We start from the raw sequence: 27,359 nt of genomic DNA, 5'->3' as shown, positions 1-27,359 counted from the left end.
TGGACCAGTCACTGACTGTCAGCCTGACATACCTCACAGGGTTGTTGCAGGCAAATACTGTAAGAAATGTGGGAAGGATGAGGTGGCAGCATGACTGGCGACTAGTCATTGCCAGTCCCAGTAGCCTGTCTGCCTCGGGCTAGAAAAAAGAGGATTCTGGGTTTTGAATTGGGGAAGTGCATGTGATGACCTGTCAAACCAGTACAGGGTGAAAGCACTAGGAGCAGAAGCTGAGTTGCCAACTCCCCAACTGGTCCTTACAGCTGTGCATTTAGCAAGGACCTGAACTGAAGAAATTTGGAGGCAATCTGCTGCACGGTATGATTCTGTTTTTTTTTTACAAAACCCAGCGACTTGCTTATTGTAGCTCCAGTTGCTGTTGGGATGAAGCAGCATGGGCCTGTGGGGAAGCTGGCAATACCAGCAGAGAAGGGATTACAGGAGGCTAAATGGCATGCTTCTACAGGCAAGATCAGATGTAAAATGTAGCACAAGCTAAAGGATTTGAGAAGTCGGTAGGCAGCTTTTGATATTGCTCAGGGCTCGGGAGCAAGTTAGAGAGGCAGAGGCAGAGGCAGCGCCAAGGGGCCACCAGCAGCCCAACACTCTAAATTGATTTGTAAAAATGCACCCCAAACCAGTTTAAAGCATACACAAGTACCCCCGTGTCCTAAATTGATATTAAAACATGATACACCCAAGGACCCAAAACTAATGTTTAAGTATACTCAAGCACCTCCAAGCATCCTATTTATTTTTAATATGCCCATAACATGGGGACCAGAAATAGGCTTCCAGGCCACATTTTTAAACCAGCACCACTAACAGGAGTCCCTAATAAACAATTGTCTGTCTGTCTGTCTTTCCACCCTCCACACCTGTGGGGGTTGGAATTTTAGATGAAAATACATTAAGGAAGGTGCCAAAGTCCCAAAGTGAATTAGAGCCACATGTGTTTACACTGACATAAACCAAGGAAAGATTACAAATCAAGCAAAAGTTGGAGCAGAAATTAAGAATGATATACTCAACCAACAAAAATGTTTTATTTATCAATAACATAAAATTCATCTTCATAATGAAAATACCACCAACATAATAAGGACAAAAAAACGAAGGATCCTAACCTGAGTAGAAGGATCAGAAACCATTTCAGATCCAGCATCCAGCAATGGGCATTTATATAAGGCTATATAGAGTTTGTGATGAGGCACACAGGATATAAGTACCGAGTCCTCATGGCTTGGAGGTCTTTTGAAATCATCAGTTGGTAGCCCTACGGACATACAACTGTCAGACATTTGTTCAAAAGAAGGCAGACATCCTTTCGGAAGGCACGGCTTCGATTACCGAAATACCACATTCCTTTGCTGTTTGTGTGTCCCAGGCATCAATGGGATCGTCTTCAATGGCACCGGTGATAAGCAGCATCTCTTTTTCCCAAGAGGCTGAGATCTTTGCCCTTTATGGCTGAATTAAAGGAACATTGATTCAACTTCTTTTAAAGCACTGAACACAAGTAAAGTACATGCCATGCCCAGTGTGCCTGCACCAATTCCCTGACTTTTGCTCGCCCTCATTTGCTGCACACACACACTTCAGTGCTGAAACCTTCATTTACATAACCCAATAGAAAGCAACTCTCATTTGAGTCCATGGAAGTCAATGCACTTAAGTCCACAGAGGATTGCAAACTGCAGTGTTAAAAATTAGAGCACTGAGGCCAAAACTAAGCATCCTTACTTGGAAATAAATGCCTCTCAAGTAAGTATATGTAAGATTGTGCCCATATTCTCACTAACCCTGTAAAGAAAATACTAATCAATACAATGTTCACTCAGAGCTGTACTGTCTTCAGGCCACAGTAGAGCAGTGTATTTTTCACTAAGTGAAAACTCTAATTGCATCACAAAATTCACTGCAACAAAGGTTTGCATATTTTACTATGCTGATAACAAGTTAGTTGAATCTGCTGCCTCATTCCTTATGATGTAATTAATGAGAAAGTACAACAGCTGTTAACAAAACCAGTCCTTAGTTCAGTAGGCCTTTGCACATTTCCCTCCAAACAAGAGGAAGCGACGTACTTCTGCATGCTGTCTTAGAACACACAGAGCTGAATGCAGACTTAATTGTACTTGCAGTACAACCAGAGCTGGATCCAGGATCTGCCTTCTACAAAAGGAAGACTCTGCTCAAAGAATTTTTTTTACTGATTTTGAGCATCTCCCCTCCCCTTACACCATAGTTCACCCCATTCGGCAAGGTCTCCTGATTCTCTTTTACAGATTCGGAGAACAGCCATGGTAAGAAAGGGGCAGGGAAGAATACTTCCATCAGCACAGCTGATCCAGTGAAAATCTGGATCCAAACCACTGAAACCTAAAGGTACTTAATTCCCATGTATGTGAATAGGTCTGCTGAAACTATGTCTAATCTTGGATCCAGCTCATGATTTTTATCAGTAATAAAAGCTAGATAACGAGATCACAATATAACGATTTCACTGAAATATCAAAATTCTTCAATACTCTTCTTGACCTCTATTTTCCTACTAGCAAAGCAGAAAATAAAATTATAGCCCTGTTCTTGAAAATCTGTTGTTCTTACAATCAAGAGAAAATACTAAGCAACTTAGCAACTGAAATGGTAAATGAAAATGCTACAACTATCTGACTACCAACCATAATATCTTACAGACATTTCATTTTTCTATTATATGTGAAAATGAAAAAAGGAATATAATAAACATATATGTAGGAGAAAGTTAAATGGATTGCAACTGATTTTACCATACATTAGAAATAAAATGGCACTAATAGTTGATTTATTTTCTTAAAATATTTGTGCTACAGCAATAGTATGTATTATAGTATATTTTTGGACTCAACTGTGTTTGTCAGAGATATTTTTAAATAATCCTTTCCATGCATAGTTACTTGAGGAAAGATGAGGGGAAAATAAATTACAGTAGGAAAAAATAAGCATGATCTGTAGGGTGCACTCATCTTTCCTACTGGAGATGATGACTAATCACAGGTCAATAAGAACAAGGCTGGCAATGGGCCTTTTGTATTCAGAGTCTAGAGACAAGTTAGTAGTCATGTTTACTGAAGTCATAAAGCATGAATGGACAACATGTGCCCTCCACACACTGAACTGCAGCTCTCATCTGCCCTGGCCAGCACAGCCAATAATGAAAGAAGATGGGAGCTGCAACCCAACATCATCTGGAAGGCCACTAGTTGCTCACCTTTAAGGGTCTTCTACTGCCATTTTACACATGGCATTTGGATGACTGTGGAAAGGGATTGGAGAAGTACTATGTCTTACTTTGCTTTTTCGCCCCTTATCTACCCAAGCCCCCAAATAAATAAACATTTTTCCTGCACAGGTACACAGAATCACATGTATTAATGTTGGGAAGAAGTTGCTGGCCACTGATTTCTGTTGCTTGTATATACAACCGGGGTGTATGTTCTTCACATGCAACAGTCCACCAAGATGAAGACATGTCTTCCAACACATAGGCATGTACACCCAATGTGATGTTTTGATTGAGGTTATAAACTGAGACAACTCTATAGGTTGACGGGTGATACCTTTTTAAAGTCTTGGTCAGGCAAACATGTTGCTGCCATTGCCAGAAGGAAAAGACAAGACTGAAACAGCTGATCAAAAGTGGTAATCTCTAGGCGATCATTAAGATTGAAAATATCACTTCATAATGCTGCTGTAAAATTCATGGTGTGACCACCCTTGGAATACTGTGAATAGTTCTGGTCTCGAAACCTGCAAAAGGACATTATAGAGCTGGACATGACACAGAAAGGGGAAGCCAAAGTTATGAAGAAGCTCTCCTTTGCGGAAACATTTGAAGCATTTTTTAAAAAGTAAGCGGAAGGGCATGATAGAAATATAAAAAATTATGCATAGTGTGGAGAAGGAGCTGTATGCTGGAAGACAGGCCAGAGAAAAGGAACAAATGGACAATGGCTACCAACATAAATGGCTTAGAAAAGGATTATATAAATAGATTGTGGATAAGAATATCCAGGAATAGTAGTTTTGATGACTATATGCTATGTCCAGAAACAGAAGCACCATGTCTCAGAATACCAACTACTGAGGAACCACAGTAGAACCATCATGCCCTGTGTGTATGTTTGCCACAAGCACCTGCTTGACCGCTGTGAGATGGCAGACTGGATAGGTCTTTGGTCTGATCCTGCAGGAATGTTCTTAGATCTTGAAATGTGCTAAGGATTCACTAGCTCTTTTCCAGCTGACTATGATCCCAGGAACTCACATAAATGGATAAAAAATTATTCTAACAAGAACCAAGTTTGCAAGATGTACCCTGGTCCTTTTGGAATAATTGGATTGACACAGTTAAGCTATGAAGCATAATGAATAATAATTAAGTGGCCTTCCCTGAACAGAAAGATGACTGTTCCCAAACTTCCACACACTGATTGTGCGCACCTTTTTCTACACTCCCAAATATGAGAAAAATCTCCCAAACCCTCCCAAATATGAGACAAATGTATCTGGAATGATATAATTAAACAAAAACTACATACATCAAACAAAAACTACACTCTGCCTTAACATCAGAGTGAGATGACTGCCCCAAGCAGTAAATTTTGCATGTCATGAAAAGGGCGCATACAATTAGTTATTTAATTAGTTATCGCTGCATTCATCCTGACAGGGAAGAAGTGCCTGCAGGATTTTCCTGCCTTGTGGGCCAAAGCAACTTGTCCGGCTTTGGGTACTCTGAACCTTGGCTTGTGGGGGGCACCCACTGCTGTTCTTCCTCAAAAATCAACATGTTCAGCTGGTTGGTTGATTACATAAATTATCCGTTTAAAGCAGACAGGCTTCTGAAAGTATTGACAGACAACCCTGCCCGCCCCCCTTCGCTGCATCATTTGGAAGGGCTGATGTGAAACCCTTCCTTTCAAGTGTAGAAAGCACCTCTTTCTGCCTGGCATCACTCAGGAAGCAAGGAGTTCTGAGCTGCCAGTGGAGCCAAGGAGCAACAGTCTCTGGAGAAAGGATTTGCTCAGCAATCTTCTCTAATGCAATACTGATGGGTTGTGTGGATGCCAGGATCCTTGGTCCCGAAAATACATGTTCACTATCTTTATGTGGTTAAGAGATGAAAAAGAAGGGTCAACCTGGTAAATAGTTCAGCTGAAAGAGTCAGAGAAATGTTTGCTTGAATTGCTTTAGGTTCTTCACGTTTTCCATGAAGAGAAACTGGCTCAAGGCGCAGAAGCTCCCCGCAAAATTCAAAAGCTCAGGTCTCTGGACAGCAAAGGGGCAGGGGGAGAAAAAAGGGAAAGTATTTTAAAGGATCCATACATAAAAATAGACACAATGTTTCACATCTCTTCGCCATTCCATCTAAGAAACCCCCTATGACTACCCAGTTCTTTTGATTTATACAATTCTATGACAGGATAATGAGTCTATGAAAACTTCAGTAGGCAAGTCAAGGCCCAGCACCAGGACATGCCCTGCACATTGCACCAACAGCAGAATCAGCGCACTCATTGAACTAGATTCAGCCACAACATTTTTCAAAGTATGAGGTGCCTGCCTGAGGGTTGGATCAAAATCCACAGGCAGCCAGGGAGACTGCAGAGTAACAGAAAAGAAAGACAAAGCACGAACAGCAACCTCAGCACAGTAGCACAAAACCTAAACCCTCTCAGGAAAAAAGAAAGAAGGTGTGTGGTGACATATATCACTGAGAAACTGGGAGAATTTTTCCTTTTCTGCATGAAATTTGGTGAAACTCATGCTCCCAGAACAACTTCTCTGCCCACAAACAGGCTGGAGAACTTCAAGACGCCATTTGTGCTGAGCTGCGCTGAACCTGGACGAACTTTGAGTAGCTCAGCACAAATGGCATCTTGAAGTTCTCCAAAGCAAAAACGTGACCTGGGAACAACCATGGTTAGCTGAAGTTGTCCCGAGAAGAGGGAGAAGCACACAAGCCTATGGCTTATGTACATAATGCTGAATCATAGAGTGCCATTGCATCACATCCCAGCTAATGTCATGTTTTTGCTTCATAGCATAGAAAAATGCAGTAGCTTCATAAAAGCTTTTCATGCTCAAGGAAATGGTAAAACTGGAGACATGCACAATGCCTTAAAAGATAGACCTGTTCTAGAATTGCAAATAGTCCTGCTCTAAAATATTGTGGATTTCAGCTCACCATTCTATCACTTACTTTGCTGAACTGCTGGCTTCTGGACTCCAAAGGCAGTAATAAAGATATTCACAACTACTATAATAAAGACCAGTCCAGTCGCAAGGTTATTGAGGAACTCCAGCTTGGTGTGCTTTGCAGGGTTATTAAGGTCATATTTGACTGCAAGGGAAAAAATATTGAATGAAAGAGAAGCTTTTACCACCGAGGAGCAATTAACTTACATAGCAGAGATGCATTATTATTAGGGTTCTGTAACAACCGCTTCAGAAGAAAGTCAGCTTGAGGAAGTAACATTTCAAAACCTTGAGTCAAACGATCTCATGAGAGAAATGTCAACAGCTATTTGGACTGTGAAGAAGTAAAACATTTCCTCCTGGAAGCTTTTTGCTTGCGCTGTTGATAAAGCATTTATGAACATGGGCCGAGCAGTGCAGAACATGGGAAGCAGTGCAGGGGAAATAAATTTTTCACGCAAGGAAATAATTACTTTTCCATATGACTATATAATGCAGAATCTGCAGGGTTTTCCTAATTTTACATGGCATTTTGTCATTTTTTATTTTATCCAGTCTTGCTACTTCTGTAGCTGCAACTGGGCTTTTGAGGCTTAGCTTATGAGATTACAGTATCTCCACCATCACTTTCCTGCTATTCATTCTACCTCAGAACTCGAAATCAACTCACTATAAGCCATTAATTCCTACTTGTTTATCTTTTCAAAACTAAGGAATGTTACATTTGTTCAACTAAATGGCAAGTGATGCTTATTTTCACTGAAATGTTTGGTTGTGTAAAAGACTGTTTGCTTGCATTTTCTCTTTGCCTGAATTGCTGAAGGGCACAGGGAGTTGGATAGAAAGAGATGAAGCTCACAGGAGGCTATTTTTACTTCCACATCTTGAAAAATGTATAAATGGGTTATATTAAATATGCATCCCCTTGTATGGAATTGTATGAAGTCTGGAGGAACTGATCTCCATTAGGAGAGAGCTAAGGCTCTCCTCAAACAACCTTCCATGGGCAATTTGATGAGGGAGAATGAGGACAGTTTTGAGTCCAAGTTGTTTTTCTTACCATAAAAGTGATTGAGCCTGAAAGTACTGCCAGAACTCAATCTGTCCACAGAACTGTGGGAAAAGATGACATTCGCAGGCGGTTATCTCCCAACCTCCTTTAATTTTTATTGTTAAAAGTGTCTTCCACAAAATAAGAAAACGTCATTAAAAGCTTCAAAATTTTCAACTTTACAGATTCTAATTCATAAACCTGGTTTTTAAAAACACCTTCACCTTCAAGACAATTTTAAGAAAAATATCATGATGTATTTGGGAATAATGTAAAATGGCTTAATATTAAATGCAGACTTTTAAATGTAAAGATCAAAGCGAAGAAGAATTGGGACCCAAAGACCATGCCTAAGGGCTTGGGTGACCTCAGGATGATTTCTGTATTCCTTTGAAGCGCAGACATCTTATGCTATACCCAAAACTGCTTTGCAACATCCCCTGAGTGTCAAAGAAGCCTGTTGTTTGATTTGGGGGGCTGCTAATTATGGGACAGTGGGTGGGTGGGTGGGGTTTCCTGTGTCCTATTTTACAGAGGACCGTCCCCTTTATGAAAATGTCGTCTGTTTGAAGAGTGGTTCACTACAAGTGCGATTTAAAGATACAAATCTGAAAGAGGAAGTGCAGAGGCCTGGAGGTTGCTCATTAACTAGTTGTAAGTGGCCAACAAACCACACATGCACACAAAGGTCACCGGTTTCTCCCACCGTGCTGAGAAGGACTGCCTGACAAAGTATAGAAATTATTTCTGAATAAATTTGCACCTGCACATTTAATGCAATCAGTGTTCTTTTTTATTATGCATTTTGTGTTTTTTGCAGTGTATAAGTGTCTGCCCTGCAGGCAGATCTAAACTTGAATAGCTGTCCAGAACAAGTGCAGTTTAAAGATAAAAAACTTGAAAGAAGAAGAGCAGAGGTTTGGTAGTTGTTCATTCACAGGCTGTAAGTGGACAGCAGACTGCACATGCACAGAAAGCTTTCCTGTTTCTCCCAGCAAGCTGAGATGGACTGCATTATAAAGTATAGTATTTCTGAACAAATTTGCACCTGTACATTTAATGCAAATCTGTGTCCTTTTTTGATTATGCATTTTGTGCTTTTGCAAAAGTTTCTGCCCTGCATGAATGAGACTTACTGTAGACTTACAGTGGACACTAGTCTCTTGGGTTCTGGCCATAAGCACCTTCTTCCTTTGTTCTCTGAAACTGTAAGTACTGGAAAATGACAGCAAATGACAGCCATCAAGGTCACTCTGACCGTTTGAATTCAAGAAATGCCCAATGAAATAGGCAGGACCTGATCTAGGAGTCAGCTTAGAGGTGTTAAGGTGTTTTGCATGAGTTGGGCCACAGGAAGGAGAGAAATCTGAGTACCTGGCTCATGGTGTGTGCCCCTCTGATATATGATTCATTAGGACTAAGGGCCTGGAAGAGGGGGAGAGAAAGAGAGAGAGAGAGAGACAGAGACAGAGACAGAGACAGACAGACAGAGACGGACGGAATCTTTTTCTAGTTAATGTCAGATTTGGTGCTTTCAGAATTACAGTAATCCTATTTCATTATTATAGTACACCCAACAGAGCTAAACTAGAAACTGCTCCAAAGTATAGGTATTATTAAGCATTTATTATAGTAATCCCAACTCACACTGTCATTGTGTAGACTAATCTATTTCATTTTTTTTCACACTTCAAAAAAGAAATGAAAAAGTTCTTATGTTTAATACAGGCTCTTCTATAGGACGGATGATGAACATCTAGTGCCACCAAAAGAAGATCTTCTGCACATTTACAACTGAAATGAGGGCATTTCCATTCAGTCTTCTCTCTTTTTTAAATACAAAGTTGTAATCTGGGCAGAAAGTTCTGGCACTGCCAGGCAGGCTGATCATCTCCAGTCAACTTCAATCCAGGATCATCTCCATTCAACCCTCCCCCCACCCCGCATATAAAACGACAGAAGATGGACAGTGAGACCATGGGCTTCAATCTAGTAGCAGGAAGCTGGTCTGAAAGGCAAGAAAAAGGGCATGAAGAAGGACTTTCTGGCTGCTGACCGTATTTTTGCTTCTCAATTTGCCCTAAGATTCATAGGCTTACTAACAACCAACGTCCTCTGGCAAAGTAACAGGACAGTTGTCACTTTCTCCTAAATGCCTCTCAAAATCATACTGTAGGGAAAACGGTCAGTGAGCATTTGGACTTGCACTGCCCTGAATCCCCCCACACACCAAAAAAGGGAAAGGGTACGTAAGCATGGCACCAAAACCATGTCTTTTCTTCATAACTATCCTTTCCAAGGTAAGGGATAGATGGATGAGTACCTTCCAAAGTGTTTACTCTGATTTCCTAATAAGAGCATACTGTTGTGTTCTTCTTAGTGCTGTAACTCAAAAGAATACTATTTATATATCTGGAAAATGACAGAGTAGTTAAAATAGTCACAATGACCTTGGTAGAAGAAAAGTATAATTCAGCGTATAAATGCTGGGGTTGAAATGACCATTTTTATATACTTCCTGAGCTAAAAATTACTCATCAGAAACAAAGGTCATGAATGAACAATCTTTCAGTATCTTTTTCCCAAAACATATGAACTTTCAGGAAATTTAATAGTTTTATGCTACAATCCAGACCCACTTATCTAGGAGTAGACCCCATTGAACTCAGTTGGCCTTACTTCTTAGTAGACATGTCCAGGATTGTACTTTTACTGTCTTACTTTTTATATCCAAGGTCAGATAAGGCATCTGAGATTAATACAGCACATGTCAGGATGCTCAGATACATATACCTGCCTCCCCCACCAGTTATGACCTAAAAATTGCAAAGTTTCTTTGCTAGGTTGTCTAGAAGTGCTTCTTATTTCAGAAGATATGTGCCTGGATCAGAACTACAGGAGTTTTACTTTGATTACATAAGGCTTAAACCACTGCCCACAAATCTAGAACACTTTCTGTATACTCCATGGTGTTACTATTATTTAGTAACACATCAAAACTAGAAAGGAAAAGATCTAGAGCCCATGTGTTGCATAGGGGAAGTCGTAAGTCAGATCCCCAGTATTTCGTTTTTTAAAAGGACTTGGTTTCCAGGGCTGCAAAAGAACAATGCCCAAGACCCTGGAAAGCTTGAGCAGAGGAGATAGGGTAGATACATCAGCACAAAATCAGCAATAATTTGTACATACCAAGGAATATTAGAAGTACACCTACTCCAATCTGAAGCAGAAGTGAAATGCTGATGAGGACAATAAGTGGAACATAGAATGAGAAGGTGGGCCCTTGTTCCATTACTGCTTTCAGCTGGGATGCATTGGCCATCAGCAAAGCAATGTCCAGCATGCTCTCGGCTGCACTCTTCTTATTAGCATAGTGGTTCATATTAATCACTCGGGTTCTCTGTACCCCTCGGGCTCCAGGCTGAAAGGCAAAATATTTCAAAGAGATCAATGAGTAATGATTAAGATAGTATTACAAACATGATCAGAGTGAAAGGACCAAAATTCTATTAAAAATCAGCTACATCTGTTTATGAAAAGAGAAGGTATGATGGAAAGAATTACCACACAGAACTGTCTGGAGCCACAAAATGCATTTCAAGGGAAATCCATCAGGGAACCATAAGTAACCACCTATGTATACCCTAGAAAGAGTGTGAAATAAATACTATAGTATCCTACACATGCTATACTTGGTGGCTCTTGTCTTTTTTCTTTTTATTTTCTAAAAGACAGTCCTTGACAGGGCAGAATTGGAGAAATATCCACCCACTTTCTTCCATCCAAATATTCTCTATTATTATATTGCATTTAATAAACCTGGCTTTCCTCCTCTTGCAAGGAACCCAAGGCAGCTTGCAAGGTTCTCCGTATCTCCATTTTACCAGGCTGAGAGTGAATGACTGGCCCAAAGTCACCTTTGTGGTGGAGACTAGATCCCAGATCTCCCATGTTCCAGTCCAAACTCTGTGCCTTACTGGGGCCTGGTATGTTCACTAGACACTGGATATCAGTGGCCAATATCCTTGCTCCAACTCTGTGGAACTTGTTTGTAGTGCAGGTTCCACAGTTTGAGAAACAGTTAAACTGTATATAAAGACTCAGTATTAAGACACGAACACACATATGCATTACAAAGGTCTACAGAAAACATGAGCTACAAAACCACCTGAGAAAAACAGCATTGTTAGAAAAAAATGCTTTTAACTAAGTCATTAATCAATATTTTTATTTATTTATTTATTTATTTAAAACATTTTTATGCTGCCCCCATCGCAACGAAGCCTCGGGGCAGCTCACAGCAGAAACAAAATACATAAATAAGTAACAATATAACAATAAAAAAATTATTTAAAACCCCCAGTGCATCTCGGCTAAAAATTTAAAATCCTATAAATACAAATAATTTAACAATTTATATCATGCCCACTAATAAACTTCAGTGGGAAGTTAAAACTCTTTATTGTCGCAGATTTTTTTCAAATATGCTAATCATAATCTATTACAGTCACAATATAAACTCTCCTCTGAGAAGTGTATCAGTGTATGTTTTACAATAAGATGCCCAGGGCTGAACTTTGGCCTTTCAGAGACCTATTTTAAAGTCCCTGTAAAAGAAAAGGGGAAACACCTAGATGCCAGCAGTGTCAAATTAGGATACTGGGTCAGAGCAACTTGTACCAGAGAAAGGCACATTACATAGCTGTGTCAGAACTGCACCTCTTTAGAATCCATGCAGTAGATCCACATGACTGGGGTGGGGGGGGGGGGAACTTTCAGTCCACTGCCCCCTGATCTTGTGTTAATGGGTCTTTTGAAAGTAACAGAAATGAAAAAGAGAATGTTGTTTTGGCTTCACTCTTATCTTTGGCCATGTTTGTGTTTGTTTTAGGCTTAGGCTATGCCCACTCCTGGCACACTTGGAAGGTTTCACAAGGACATATATATCCCTTTCAGAGTGAAGAAGAAGAAAGAAAGAAAGAAAAATCATTCCTCGCCCCTGGAAAAGAGGGTATCAGAACTACTGTATGACTGTGATTCTGGCTTGTTCAAGGTTTTAGACTGGAAGAGGCAACCCTTTGCACTTAAGAGTCCTACCTGCATACTTACAACCCAGTTTCAAATACGTGCATGGAACTTAGCAGTAGTTCATCACATTCTATCCTTGCTCCTCCTTTCCTCACTTTGAGCAGAGCTCTGAAAAGTACCATAACTGGAGGACACACAGCAATCTGAACAACTTCGACATAAGTTACTTGGATGGCAGTGGTGGGAGTAGCAGGTCATGATATTCATCCTGTCCCTTTTCGTTCTATATTTTGTGTAACATACCAAACTGCATTTTTCTTGGTATCTATGCATGCTCAGCATTAAGAAGTATATGACATACCATTACTTTTAGTTCTACAGAAGACTTTTATTGTCCTATAACCCAACATACATTTTTAAAAGATTATGCTCTCCCCAACCCCACCCCATTTAAACCATATTTGAGAAACTATAAGAAAAGTGCTTAGGAGTTCATGCCTCAGTAGGTTTTTGGGATTTTGTTTTGTTTTACTGCTCATTGAATTTCTTGCCTTTCACACCATAGTTCAAGTCTACCTCTCTTCTAAGAGGGCAGTAGAGGAGGGTCAACGGTCCAAGTAAAATGCTTCCCTCCACCACACATACTCTTCAATGGCATGAAACAAACAGTCAGAACTCACATTTCCATGCTGGTTTAGACACTAGACATAAAAATTCCTTTCAAAGCACAAACATTCCAGGCCATTAAACATTTTGTGCTATGATAAATAATTTTCCAGTATCTTTTTGGGCAGCCATTTTCCAATGCCTGTCAGGTCTTTGCAGCTGAACCATAAATTAAACATTTTATGGAAAAGAAGAAAAAATGTCACAAATGAGCAGCAATTCTCCCTATAATGAAAATAAAACCAAGTAATTCTAACTTGTGTAGAGGAATCCTAGATGTGAGTCATCGGTCCCATTGGCTGCCAAACAGTTTGTCTCCAAACAAAGAACACAAAGTGCCTTTGTTTAAATCAGTCTTTTCCATCTTTGTGACCTCTAGTTGTGTTAACTTGTAATTCTGTTATCTTCAGCCAGTTGTTGACCATGGACTTTTAAAATTTATTTATTCACATATTTATAGGCCACCTATAGTTGCCAAAATGCCTTCCTAGGCAGCTTACAACATATTAAGCACACACACACATATATGTGCTTATACACACACAACACATTAAACCCTATTAAAACACTTAAAAGTTTAAAGACATCAATACAATAGCCATATAAAAAAGGCCACAGCGTTCATGAAGGCTAAGTATTAAAAAAAAAAATTAAAGGTATGTCTTTGCTTGGCCCCAAGAAGAAGTAACAATGGCGCCAGGCCAATTTCTCCAGGGAGGGAGTTCCAGAGATGGGGAGCAGCAGCGGAAAAGTCCCTTTGCCTAATCGCAATCCCTCTCACCTCCCTGAGGGGTGGTTCTCACAGAAGGGCCTCCTGAGCGGATCTTAGAGGGCAGGTAGGTATACATGGGAAGATGATGGGAGATGTAGTGTAGCACGTTCGGAAGGCATCAGGTTGAGGAAGCATTTTGTTCTCCAGCTCCTTCTGACCTTTTCAGTGGATCCCGATGGCCCACATTGTTGTTTTCTGGTGCTTGCCATGTCAGCTGTGTCCCTTGCCTGTAACTGTCTAAAACCTTGGGGATTCTTTTCCAACCCCGTGTTTTAAAGAAACTGCACTCTGGGCCTCATACATACACTAAAGATTAACACGATTAATAAATTCCTACAACAGGTTGGAATTAACATCAGATTAAATTAGACTTTCTGCCTGACGTCTGGTGCCAAGTGAGAAAGGTGGACCAGCTGTCATGCCATCATTCTCCGTCTTTGCATGCTGAGGTTTAAACAGGACAGCTGTGAGTCTCTTTCCTGGGTTCTTCAATATAATTTATTTATTTATTTATTTATCGATTTATATCCAGCCTTTTTCCTACAAAGGGCTCAAGGCAGCTTCATCATTCTCCTCCTCCATTTTATCTCCACAACAACAACCCTGTGAGGTAGGCTGGGCTGAGAGTCTGTGACTGGCCCAAAGTCACCCAGTTGGCTCCATGGCCGAGCGGGGACTAGAACCCAGATCGTCTGAGTCCCAGTCCCAGCTCTCAACCACTACACCACACTGGCGCTCTCTCGCTCTCTCTCTCTCTCTCTCTCTCACACACACACACACACACACACACACATAATGTGAGTGTAGGAAGAAAAGGAACAGCAGAACTTTGCATTTTTGCTGCTTCTTAAAGATGAGACCGCTCTTCAACAGTCTTCTTCAAAGATGTTGTGGGAACATGACCAAGTTCATTGGCAGGGGAAGTGCTGTTCTCCTGCTGGTGGATCAAGGCAAATATTCACAGAAAATGGATTTTCCATGAGTAGGCAGTTGGTGAATACAGTAGGTTATTTACCAAAAGTGAATTTAACTGGGCATGTCACCAAGCTAGTAAGCTGCCTATCACTGCCATCCTCAGAACTGGAAAGGATTTTAAAAAAGCACACATAGGACATTGTTTTATATTAGAAAGTGTGGTAAAATGTAGTTGGTATAGCCTCCTGCTGAGATTTACATGACAGCCCAAATCAGCTACGTATCATCTCTACCAACTCACAGCATGCTCTTCTCATTTCTTTCAAGCTCTAAAGTAACCCTGAAAAATGTAACTATTTAGAATTGCTGCAATAGTGCAGCGCCTCACAAGAAGTTATTAGGAAATCACCCAGTATGACTCATGATTTTCCGTTCCTAAGAGCGTCCTTTCTCCACAGAAGTAAGTTATTTAACCGGTTACAAGGTATTTAATCAGTTTAAGGTATTAAAGCAATCAGTGTCACATACTAGTGAAAAAGATGACCAAACAGGAAAAATGTGTTATTAATTCTCTATAAAGCTTGACAGCTGAATGATCAAGTAAATGAGTAAGAAAACAACTCCAGTACAATAATTCTGGGGTGTTTTGAATGGTTCTGGAAGGAAGTTGTATATTCCTGTTACTGAATTCTGGATTTGATAAATTTATTGGAATTGAGAAGGTGAAATGCTCTGGTCAAAGAATGGCCCAGAACCATTCTTTATATGTATTTATTAGATTATTATCCCACTATTTCCCAATGAACTCAAAATGGATTACATAATTCTGCTCTTCTTGCTCTCAATCTTATCCACATAACAACAACCATGTGAGGTAGACTGGGCCGAGAGTCTGTTACTGGCCCAAGGTCACCCAGTTGACTTTGTGGCTGAGGGGGGACTAGAATCCAGATCGCTTGAGTCACAGTCCTGCGCTCTTAACCACTATACTACACTGGCTTATTCTTACAGACCAGCAAGATAGCAACAAAATACGGTAGGCACATTCAACCTATTACCTCCTATAAAACATTAGTAATAGATCTGTACAAGATTTCAAGACTGTAAAAAACTAGAAAAAACAGTACTTGATTTGTGACACAGAGCAGCATCCAAACTACCAATTTAGCTGTCCTCTTATTGCATAGGAAGAGGATACATAAATTCTCATGTCTCATCACTGTCTAGAGTCAAACAGATTTTGCAGAGTCTTGAAGCATTTCAAATAGGTATAAAAACCTGTGAAAGGATGCAGCAGGATGACTGTGCATATTTGGGATAAAAATGCCTCTATTATGCCACTTCTAATTCCCTTAAAAAAGCATCTATCGTGTCTCCAGAAAACATGCACAAATATTAGCAATGACACAGTGGTTGAAATAAAAGGAATTCTTATAAGGAACACATCCACGCTGTTACTAGAAAGTGCAGCAAATCTACATATTTCCCTCAAGCCTATTTTTAAGAACAGGAAAAATGTTTTCATTTCTGATAGAGCAGTTTGCGTCAAAAGTAGCAGTTGGCAAGTCAGAAGACTTTTGAGCAATATGTTATAGTGAGGATGGTGGCTCCCTTTATCTTTGCTGTATCACCTCACTTCATTTGAGAACAACAACAACCCTGCCCAGTAATGTCAGGCTCTATATTAGCATTCCAAATTAGAAACCTAAGATCAGAAAATGTTTTGCATAATATCCAACTACGTAGCACTGCTAGCACGAATGATATTGCACTAGCAGAGTGGACCCTAAACTTTTTCGGGTTGCCACCCCCTTTCCACTTGGGCGCCCTCATGCCTTTCTTTGTATTAGGCCTACTGCTCTGCTGCAAATTTAAAACAACCCATCACAGTCTCCTGGACCTTTCCACTGCGTCAGGGCAGCAGTACCATTCACTTTGGGAATCACTGCACTAGCATAAACCAATGCTTACACACCATCGTTAGGGCTTGCTAGGAGGAGGGGGGAGAAGGCATGATTCGCCCTGGAACTTGCTTACATGACATAGCTAGTACTTGCTAGGCAGGGAAAGGAGGCATGATGCACCAGTTAACTTTGACAGCAAATTGGCAATTTCCTATTGCCCTAGTGCAAGTTATTTCGGGCAAGTTTCAGTTTATACTAGTGAAATATAATTAATCTAGAACAGGGCACAGTGGGAAACTAGCATTTATTTAATATCAGTTGTGTTTCTTATAGTTTGTGTAGCAAAATATTAATAACATATTTGAAATGGTCTTCTCTTCTAGTTTTGAATTTGTGGTCAGCATTGCTTGATACTTTCTTGTCCTCTTGTGGATTGTATTTTTCTCCTAGAATTTTCACAAGTTGTGTTTTAATTAAGTTAAAACTTATTTTAATCTTGGCATGTGATTGGACATGGTTCTTATGCTCTATTCCCATCAGACATATGTTTTCTTTCTAAGAGGATAGAATTAAAATCATGTTAATCTTAGAAAATTAGTGTCTGATCCTTCAAAAACCTAAATAAAACTTATTCATTGGAGTTGATGGGAAAAAATGCAGTTATTCCCAGGGCTATTTCTATGAGCAAGCCTTTAACTATTTATCTGATTGGATTTTTGTTCAAAGGGAACTTTTCTTCCTTTCTCTCCCCAAATTCCACCACTTCCAAAATTCCACCCAGCACTTTCTTAATTCCTCTGCCAGGAAAATCCTAAAGAAGCAAGACAGAGTAAAGGACTTATTTAATAGCTTTGATTAGGTGGAGCCCAACACTGAGAGTGTTGTTCATTCAGCCAGTGACTAGGAGGAATAGAGTTTTTATTCCTGTCATTGGAACCTTTTTCCTACTAGCTTTCCCTAGACTTTGTTTAAGAGCTAAGGCAGGCCTACACTATTTGGGTAGGATGTGGTAACATCACTCTTTAAGGGCTGAAAGGCTTACACAGCATTCCTCAGCCAGCATGGCAGCTGCAGAACGGTCCAAATATGCACAGGGCTGTGTCTTGAGTCGTAACGATGAGGTGGCTGCATGCCATTAAGTCAGTCCAAGGAGTGGGAAACTGGCCCAAGGTAAATACAACCCCAGCTTACTGCAAGTGTAGAGCACAAGCATGAAGCTAAAGGATTCCTTCAGTCCAACTTCCAGAAGAAAATATGGCAAATTTATTAGAATTAAATTTTAAAGAATGTACATTTGAAATCTCAAAAGTTAATCACCACAACTAATTGCTTCCCAGAATATATCCACACTACCTTTAGATATTTTTTCACATACGTGGCTGTTTAAGGGTGCTTGTTAGGCTATTAAGCCTGTGCTTAAATTTGATTTGAGGGCTAAAGTGAAGAGGGTTTTGTTTGTCTAAGAATCTTATGAAAGGCATATAGACCAGAATCTATGCTGCAAGGTAGGTGTCTTCAGCCCAGAAGTATAAGTGTTACATCAGAAGCTTTTAACTTTACAAAGCCAAATCTGAGGGCTTGTCTACACAGCTCCTTCATCACTAAGAGAAACTTGAGAGCCAGTGTGGCGTAGTGGTTAAGAGCATGGGACTGGGACTCAGGCGATCTGGGTTCGAGTCCCCGCTCGGCCATGGAGCCAACTGGGTTACTTTGGGTCAGTCACAGACTCTCAGCCCAACCTACCTCACAGGGCTGTTGTTGTGGGGATAAGATGGAGGAGGAGAATAATGTAAGCTGCCTTGAGCCCTTTGTAGGAAAAAGCAGGATATAAATTGAAAAATAAAATAAATAAAAATAAAGTAGACTTCCCATAGCTGACATGTTCACAGGAGACCAATATCATGAATTGTAACTATTTTGACATGCTTCTACATGCATGGAATTTATATTCTGGCACCACCTTGATGTACCTGCAGCTGACCAAGAAACTCAGTAAGAATTTTAGTTGGGACATCACATGAAGAACCCATTACAAGGTGGCCATTGAGAGATTCCTTGTTATGAAGAAGGCAACATGTGGTATGGACGCAAGTTCGAACTGTGCGACCCCATAAAAAATGTATACATCAAACTTGTTTATGTCATCTGCAACTGGCCTTCAAATGACAAGCTGAATGGTATTTTAGAGAATGGTCTCATCCTATTACAACGTATATTTGATTCAGAAGCATATTTGTCCTTGCCTCACTCTTGGATTTTTCCACCTTTTGTTGTGTTACAACCTGCAGTTGAAATAAATTTACTTGGCATAGTTACTACTTGATGTACATAAGACAGTTAGCATTGTGAGGGTGCAAATTATTTTATGGTGGAACAAAAGCTAAGCAAACAAAACCATTTTGTTTTAGGCATTTGTCCATTGCATAAGTCCAAATGTCCAAAGTCCAATGTCCAAAGAAGCTATGCCACAATCCACTGCCTTCAGAAATCTGACACTGTACTATGAGTAGTTGAATGGAATCCAGCTGTGTGCAATTCCAGTGCCACATGATTTCAGATTACACCAGTCTGCCTCATAGCTTATCAAAGCAAACAGCATCATGAATTCTAGGAAGCTATCAAAACAACTCCGAGATAAACTTATGCAGTAGCACCCATCAGAGCTGGGTTATGAAAATATATATCAAACATTGAGCAAAATCTAAGCAATATGGATCAACAGTTACTCTGCCTAGAGAAGGCTGTCCAACAAAACTCAGTGACTGGATACGGCAGGCATTAATCAGAGGAGCAACTAAGACTCTACGCTAACTCTAAAGAAACTGGAGAAAGCTACAGCAGAGCTGCAAGAAACTGTTTGTGAAAAAACTATCACCTGAATGCTCCACAAAGTTGGCCTTTATAGACGAGGGATAAGAAGGAAAAGGCCTGTTTGGAGCTTCCAAAAAGGGATGTGGGAGACACTGCCAAGAAGTGGAGAAAGATTCTCTTGGCTGATTGTGATGCTGCTGAAAAACACTATGTGCAGCACAAAGCCAACAGTGTTCATTACCCAGAGAACACAATTCCTGTGGTGAAGCTTGCTGGTGGCAGCATAAAGTTGTGGGGATAGTTTTCTTTGGTAGTGACTGGGAAACTGACCAGGACTGAGGACAGAATGGATCGAGTGAAACATAATGGAACTACAACTGCAGTAAGAGTTCACCTTCTGGCAGGACGGTGACCCTAAACACACAAGCAAAGTTCACACTGGAGTAGTTCCAAAAGAAGAACTTGAATGTCTTCAAACATCCCCATCAAAGCCCTGACTCCAGTCTGATTGAGAATCTGCGGCAAGACTTGAAAGTTCTTGTTAACCAATGGTCCCATCCAACCTGACAGAGCTGGAGCAGTTGTGCCTGGAAGAATGGGAAACATTGCAGCATCCAAATATGCAAAACGGATAGAGACTTAACCAAGAAGATTCACAGCTGTAACTACTACCAAGGTGCTTCTATCAAGTGTTGATTCAGGGGGAGAATGCTTGTGCAAGCGGAAAGGGACAATCTGGTGTTTTAATTTAACTGCTGTGCCACACTATTTGCACCTGCAGAGTTTGTGCATCTTGTCTGTATCAAGTGATAACAATGCACTTAAATAAACTACTTATTTATGTCTGTCTGTCCGTCCCACCATACTGAAACAAATCCAAGCAAACCACAAAATATTCAAAACATCTTCACATAAAAATACACACACAGACAAAAACCCTTTAATACAGGCAGTCCCTCTTTATGAATGAGTTCCATTCCTGAGCATGTCTTTAAGTCAAATTTGTATGCAAGTTGGATCATGTACGTGGGTTGTATTTAGCAGGAGTAAGCCAAATATTTGTCTTAATATATGTATAAATTTTATCTTTCTGGCCATATAAAACCCTTAAGAAACATTTCAATATACAGTCAGTCCTCCACATTTGTGGGGGTTGCAGGCCTAGGATACCCATGGAAATGGAAAACCCACAAATATCTCTAGCCCTCCACTGAACCACCTTCTCTCCCCCCGCCCCCCACAGCCTGGTCTGATCCAGCAGGGTTCCTCTTCTTCATTTATTGCATTCATTTCCCCTCCTCTTCTTCACTCACTAGTGCTTCCTCTCTGCACCAAGGGAATGCCAGAGAGAATTCCATCTCCAGATGGGTGGGGCAAGGAGGTTTGCTCCCTTCCCTTTTGCTTTCTCTTTCTCTGGGGTGATGACAATTTTCCACAGCGTGCCACAAAACTCCAAAAGTTCCCATGTTTGTTATTACTAACAGTTTGTCTTTAGCTCAAATTTTTAAATTAATAGGCTTTATGGCAGTTTGTTCATAAGTATGGATGTTCGTAACTTGGATGTTCATAACTGAGGGACTGCCTGTATCCTATCTATAGAAGTCAGAGGTAAGCAACTTGCAGTCCTCCAGTTATTTTTCGCAGAGTTCCTGTGAGCATATTCAATGGTGAGGGATGCTGAGAGTTGCAGTCCATGAACATCTGGAAGGCCACACGTTCTGATATGTGCCCTCCTTTACTCAGGAATATCTTCTTGAAAGACATTCCAAAAAGCTCCTGCTGCGGCTTGCCAACATACCTGATGATTGAAGGCATTCTCCTGCCTGCACATGGAAATACATATGGATAAACAAGAATGTGAGTCACAGGATTAATGCTATGACATTCAGGAATTTTCTAGTATCTTCTGCCTTGCAGACTAATTAGCTCAGAGGCAAATTATTCCCTGCACTATCACTTGGAGCTTTTTTCTATTTCTGTCCTGCTGCTGATTGCATTGGTACAACTGAGAACCACTGAACTGTGCACAGTTCCCTTCTGAGGATTTACAGAACAAAAACTGAAGCTTGGCTAGTAGGCCTCAGTGGTTAATTCTGCATGATAAGCTGAGTATTCAAGTATGAATTTCTTGTCTAACAAAAATTCCCACTGGTCCCCTTTGGAAAATACTGTAAGAATGCAAAATAAGGTATACCCTGAATACATTATTTAATTTACTGAAGGTTCAATTCTATTCAAAGTTAGATTGAAAAGGAGTTGTAGGCCTTTTTCTATATAATCTTGCATAGAACAGCACTCTTAGTTAGCCCATCATCTCATCTATCATGTTGTGAGGGAAAAAGAAAATTTACAAGTACTTCAAAGTAGTAACATAAATTAAAAGCACAAAATTTAGATTTTAAAATGTTAGAAAATAGTAAATTTCACCAAATGTATTTTATCCACTTGTGGCCCTCCAAATGCTTTGTCCCAACAAAAAGTTCTGCTTACATATGATATGTATGCCTGAGGTCTGCTGAAGCTGTACAAGTTATGTGAACAGAAGCTTAGCCTAAGGACATGGACAGGGTGCCTCAAGAGGTGCAGTCTACCACATCATCCATTCTCTCCTGTTGCGGCCAATACAAGCTAGCTCAGTGATTCCCAAAATGGGCAGTATAGAAAAGATCCAGGTGGGTGGTGACTGATTGTTTTAAATTTGCAGTAGAGCAATAGATCTAATACAAGGAAAGAGGTGTGGGAGTGCTAGGATAGTCACCTAAGAGGAAATGGGATGGCAGCCCAAAAAAGGTTGGGGACCACTTAGCTAGGTGAAGGATTGGATTCGAGATTGTCTCTGAAAGAGGAGGTCTGTTATAGCCACATTGAAACAGATAGTTACGACCATCTTCTGAAGAAGCCCTGCCTGGACCCAGGTATCCAACCCCAGTCTCCTGGGCAGAGTGGTATATATTTGGTAGGGTGCCAGCCATTCAGATCAAGGCATTCCTTGATGGTGTAATTATCTGGACTTATTTCAATCTAGTTTCTTATGCTATTTCTATCTAGTTGCTCTGGAGTTCAGCATTTGAGCAAGAAACAGAGGGGAGCATCCTTGTTTGCTCTTTTCAGTTGTTCAGCAGCATTTGATACCATGGGCGTTTACTATTTCATATTTTAAGCTGTAAATGATCACAAGTATATTGGCAAAAAGGGTAGATACAAATGTGATTATTACACTACAATTCTATGCTACCTTTCTTCTTCTTGCAAGGGACCCAAGATGGCTTACGAGACTCTTCTCTTCTCAATCTTATTCTCACAACATCCCTGTGAGGTAGGTTACACTGAGAACCTCTGACTCACCCAAAGTCACTCAGTGAGTGCTAGAACCCATAACCCCTGAGTTCCCTCCTGCACTCTAAACACCACACTACACTGGCTCTTGAAGAGAGAGGGAGGGACGTATAACAGATAAACATAAACACACTGGCTCACACTGGCACTGGTGACAAACATAAACACACTGGCTCATGCAGCAATTATAAATTCAAAAGTTTAATCTTTTTTAAATGTTAAAAATGTCTTAGTGGATCAATTAGATCAGCCCTGAATTTATAGGCTGCTTCCCTTGATGTATGCAACAGAGTAATAGTTACCATTTACCACAAGAATAAGAACACCATGAAACCAAAACCAGTTATAGCTTCCTGTAATGAATGCTTGTTAGTCAGTACACAATGCACTCCTAAAAAACTGCTGCCTCAACCACATCATGAAACAGTACTATCCACAAGGACTGTGCCTGGAAATCCCCATTTGCATCCTGCCTGGGGAAATCCATGTTATCGTCACCAAAAGTCATAAGAAAGTATATTCCTACATCATATCCAAAAATCCATTCCTCTGTTCGAAGTGGCCTGGCTGCCCTTTTACGTACGTCAGCTTTCCTTTGGAGAAGGTGGCATGAATTTCTAAGCAGATTGAGGTTGAAAACCCCGAACCTTTACGCAGTGATTAGAACCAAAGATTCAAGTTGAGAATGTAATCTCTCGTGTCAACTTTAAATATTGAATCTAGGATGCAGAATCTGCTTGCAGAAAGTCCTTCCACCTATTTTGGAGAATTCCTCCTCCTCCACAGACTACTGTTTATGCCATTTAGCAGGGGTTTCCTTTGTAAAATTTTCAGGGGGCTGGAATAGTAGAGAAGTTGGCTTCTGCTGGTACAGCTGACCCATTAAATCTGGATCCAACCCTACATATGTCATACAGTGACTGAACCGCAAAGCATTAACAGTTGGAATTTCTACATAAGAAGAAAATGGTCCAAATTTCCTTAAACAAACAAACCTAGAAATATAGTACCATCCATTTCTGGTCTTTCTGCATGGAAGAAATAGGGCAGGATAAATTATGCTGGTTCCAGATGTTGAAGGGATTTAAAGATCAAGAAGAACAACTGGACTTGAGAGAAACTAGAATGCTTCCAAGTACAATGACAAGTTGAATGTTCTAAGCAGCTGTTGAATGTGTCTGGTGGCAATTCTTTTTAAGAGGCAGATTGATGCATTTTGCCTCTGCTAATACCACATGTTAAAAGTTACAGCAGGTAACTCTATATTATCTCTCTTTACTTAAAAATTAGGGCAGGGGACATAATCTAGACTGGGATCCTAGGGCTCTAGGGGACTTTCAGCCTTTGGCCTCTGCTACAGTACTGAACTGAATTGTGCCCTGCATGCCTACAATTTGATTTGCCAAGAAAGAGAATCCATTTGTTTCAATAGAACCTTTTCTGGAAATGCCAACTGCAGGACGGTGTATGTGTGGGTGAGTGGCAGAAGGTAAGGTAGGATTAAAGCCTTCATTCCTCATGAGCAAGGATCTTGATCCAAACTGAATCCACATTAAAAAAAATGAATAAGGGGACAATCCTATGTCTGCTAGGCAGAGTCTAGATATCTATAGGATTACAAGGAATCCTAGCGTTGTCCTTGGAAACTCACTCCAGCTGGAGCTGGAACTGGATTATGAGGGTTCTCTTTGACAGAAAGAACTGTACCAGCTGTATTTCTGAGGTTGCAAGGACATCCTAGATGGATTTTTGTTTTTGAAAGTTAAGACAGATGCCGCCAGCATACACAATGTCCTGGAGGTATCTCAGCTTCCTCTCTTTCCACTTGAGGGCAAAATATTGATGGTTGAAATGGTCCATCTAAGTGTTTGGCAGGGTGGACTTACTACATTCTTGACCTCTACTAATAAGTGAAGCCTGCATACTGGATGTAGTCGAAAAAATAATTATGATCAGATACCCACATGACCTAAGGCATGACATCCAATAGGATACACTTGCTTTGTACTTGATTACCACCAGAGCTACCATTCTAGTAATTAACCATTCTAGTACCATTCTACGTACCAAAATACCTGTGCCCTAGATTTCTCTATCCATCACCACATCTCCAAGTTCTATTTTAAGCTCTGAGATTGGTGCTCCTGGCTCTGAGAATAATATAACTAGGTTTCATAAGTATGCTGTTAACAATGTGTTCTGAAACAGCATAATACATATGTTTAAAAGTAGCTGTGATGAAATAGATCTTTGTGAAGATAGTTGCAAGGGACTAGAATAGTACTCTAAGTTATTTCAAGGAACTGTCCTGTCAGAAAGAAGTGGAACCACTTAAAAGAAGTCTCCTAAATTTTCCTAGATTTTTCAGGTAATCCAAATAACACGTTCTTTGATATGAATAAAAAATGCTGGCAGGTCCAGTAAATCTATATGATTTTAGTACTCCACAATTCATAAATTTCCTCTGAATCCCCAACATGCATGGATTTACTCAGTTATAACTGAAATGTATTCTGTGCCCGCTAAGTGGGATTTCTGAGTGCCCACAAATCTACTTACTAAGAAGCAAAAGGGGCTGACTGGGCAAAAAAAGGTCTGCCATCAAGCCCTGTTGCCATTTTCTCTCCAGTTGGAATCCATGGAGGTGTATGGTGCACCTGTGTCTCCACCTAGCTAGCCTTTTGTCCAGGTCAGACCCCTTTCTCCTGATTTATTCTGAAGGACACACACCACCTGACCACTTGTTAGCCTTCTTTTGTACAAATGTTCTTCACTTGACTCTTTTATTTAAAATCCCAGACCACAGTCAAGGGCTATGAGTTTAGTGTGGGTAGTTGCTGAACTATGGGCAGTTGTTGAAAGATGGATTGAGCTGTCCTAACCAAGCTGCTCTCAGAAGCTATGGCTTGTTCACTACAAACAACCCATGAAGGGTTTGTTGCTGGGTTGCAAACTGTGGGTTATTCACCATGGCTTCTTATTTTGGTGGGGTTCAGAGAACATTATAACCCACCTTGCAACAACTGGCGGCAGTTCAGCAACAACTGAGCCTCAGCTCTCGAGTGCAGATCATTGTACCCACTCACCGTTAGGGCGCTGTGCAAAAGTTCAAACTAGGGCAGGGAGGCGATCTTGCCAGTCCCAGCCGGCAAGGCGAGGCCTGCCCTTTTCCCGCAAAGCGGCAGCCTCCACTGTTTACATCGTGCCTCGCTGGCCTGGCTTCCAAAGCAAGCAGTGGGCGAAAGGCGCCGAGATTTACTGGAAAGGCCCACCCAGAGCAGGAGCTCGTGGCTCCCCCGGCCATGTTCGCCAGGAAGAAATGCCGCACCCGGGCCGGCCGGACCCCTCTCCCTTGCTCCCCGTCCGGCAAGGGCCGGGAAGCGCGCAGGCTCCGCGAAAGCCCTGCCCGGGCGCGGCCGGCGCGTAGCGTGCCCGGCGCCGCGGAATCCGTCGCCCGGAGGCTTGTCCTGCCGCGCCAGCCGGCCCACTTTCCCTCCCAGCGGCGCCTCCAGCCGCAGCGGTGACGCAAGGCGGGCGCGAAGCTCCGGAGATGCCGCTCCGAGGACAGCTCCCTCGGCGCCCGCCACGGCGCGGCTGCGGCTTACCTCTTCGGGAGGCGCCGCGTTCCCGTTGCCCGCCATCAGCCCGTTCATCTCGTGGGTCTCCGTGGTCGATCCCATGGCGCTGCGGAGGCGGCCGGGCCTCTTCGCTTCCTGCTAGGCGAGAGCGGTGAGGAGAGGAGGGCAGACAGGCTGCCCGCCAGCTGCAAGAGCTCTCGGCTTGTGCGCGGACCTGGGAGGCAGCGCCGCTTTTAAGGATGCAGCTTTCTCTTTCGCCTGCCGGCTTGCGGCAAGGACGTCGCGCTGGGAACTTGGCAGAGGAAGTCCGTCCCGCCTCGGACTGACAGGGGCCGCCGCCGCAGATGTTCAGTGGGGCGCGGAACTTCCCTTTGGTCAGCAGCGGCGGAGCATTTGCTTGCAAAAGGGGAGGCGGCGGTGGCGGCGGCGGCATCTGTTTGGGCGCCGTGGGCCTTACGCGGGCCTGCCCGGCTCTGCCAGGGCGTTCCTCGAGCTGCCACTGTGCCGCTTTTTCTACGAACGTGGGAATCGGCTTGCTCTTCTTTCTAGCTAACAATGGCTAGCTAACTTTCTAGCTCTTCTTTCTAGCTAACAATGGCTAGCTAAGCCCTTTCTAGCTCTTCTTTCTAGCTAGCAATGGCTAGCTAACTTTCTAGTTCTTCTTTCTAGATAACAATTGCTAGCTAAGCCCTTTCATAAACACCGGGAGAACCAGCGAAGGCAACGAGAGGCCTATAAATATCCTATTGAATCCCACCTGCTGTTCCCTTTGACGATGTAGCGGCCTCAACTTCATGATTGTTTGGACCATGTCAATAAAAATAATTTTCTAGAACCGACCAGTACCCAAAACACATTGTGTGAGCTTTGGACTTAGCCATCTTCACCTTGTGTATGCAAGGGGACTGCGGGGAGCAAATAAAATGTTTCTTTGTGTACTGTATTTTGCTTACTCTATCTCAGTATCTCGTTTCAGGTCGAACTTTTATGTACAGTCGTGCATTTCCAGCTCCCATGCTAGTTTCTGTATTAGAAGAATTCGCTCAGACCAGAAG

At 41.6% G+C, this 27,359-nt stretch overlaps 1 protein-coding gene across 1 annotated transcript; it reads right to left on the bottom strand.

Moving 5' to 3' along the window:
- Window positions 1–1,024: 1,024 nt before the first annotated feature.
- On the bottom strand, window positions 1,025–27,053 carry NINJ1 (ninjurin 1). Its single transcript, XM_044451356.1, has 4 exons — window positions 26,332–27,053; window positions 10,484–10,715; window positions 6,248–6,388; window positions 1,025–5,313 (listed from the first exon to the last, which is right to left on the bottom strand). The coding sequence occupies exons 1-4, from the start codon at window positions 26,404–26,406 to the stop codon at window positions 5,306–5,308; spliced, it is 456 nt and encodes a 151-aa protein (XP_044307291.1). The 5' UTR covers window positions 26,407–27,053; the 3' UTR covers window positions 1,025–5,305.
- Window positions 27,054–27,359: the final 306 nt, after the last annotated feature.

Source organism: Varanus komodoensis, unplaced genomic scaffold, assembly GCF_004798865.1.
Source record: "Varanus komodoensis strain SLA01 unplaced genomic scaffold, ASM479886v1 scaffold6_2, whole genome shotgun sequence".
In the NCBI taxonomy this organism is placed as follows: Eukaryota; Metazoa; Chordata; class Lepidosauria; order Squamata; family Varanidae; genus Varanus; species Varanus komodoensis.
This window is presented reverse-complemented; position numbering and strand designations above follow the sequence as displayed.

Coding starts and splice junctions, on each gene's coding strand:
- NINJ1 (XM_044451356.1), bottom strand. CDS start 26,406: ATGGGATCGACCACGGAGACCCACGAGATGAACGGGCTGATGGCGGGC. Junction 10,716..26,331: donor ACGCGGCGCCTCCCGAAGAG/GTAAGCCGCAGC, acceptor TTTGCCTTTCAG/CCTGGAGCCCGAGGGGTACA. Junction 6,389..10,483: donor TGTACTTCTAATATTCCTTG/GTATGTACAAAT, acceptor TTTCCCTTGCAG/TCAAATATGACCTTAATAAC.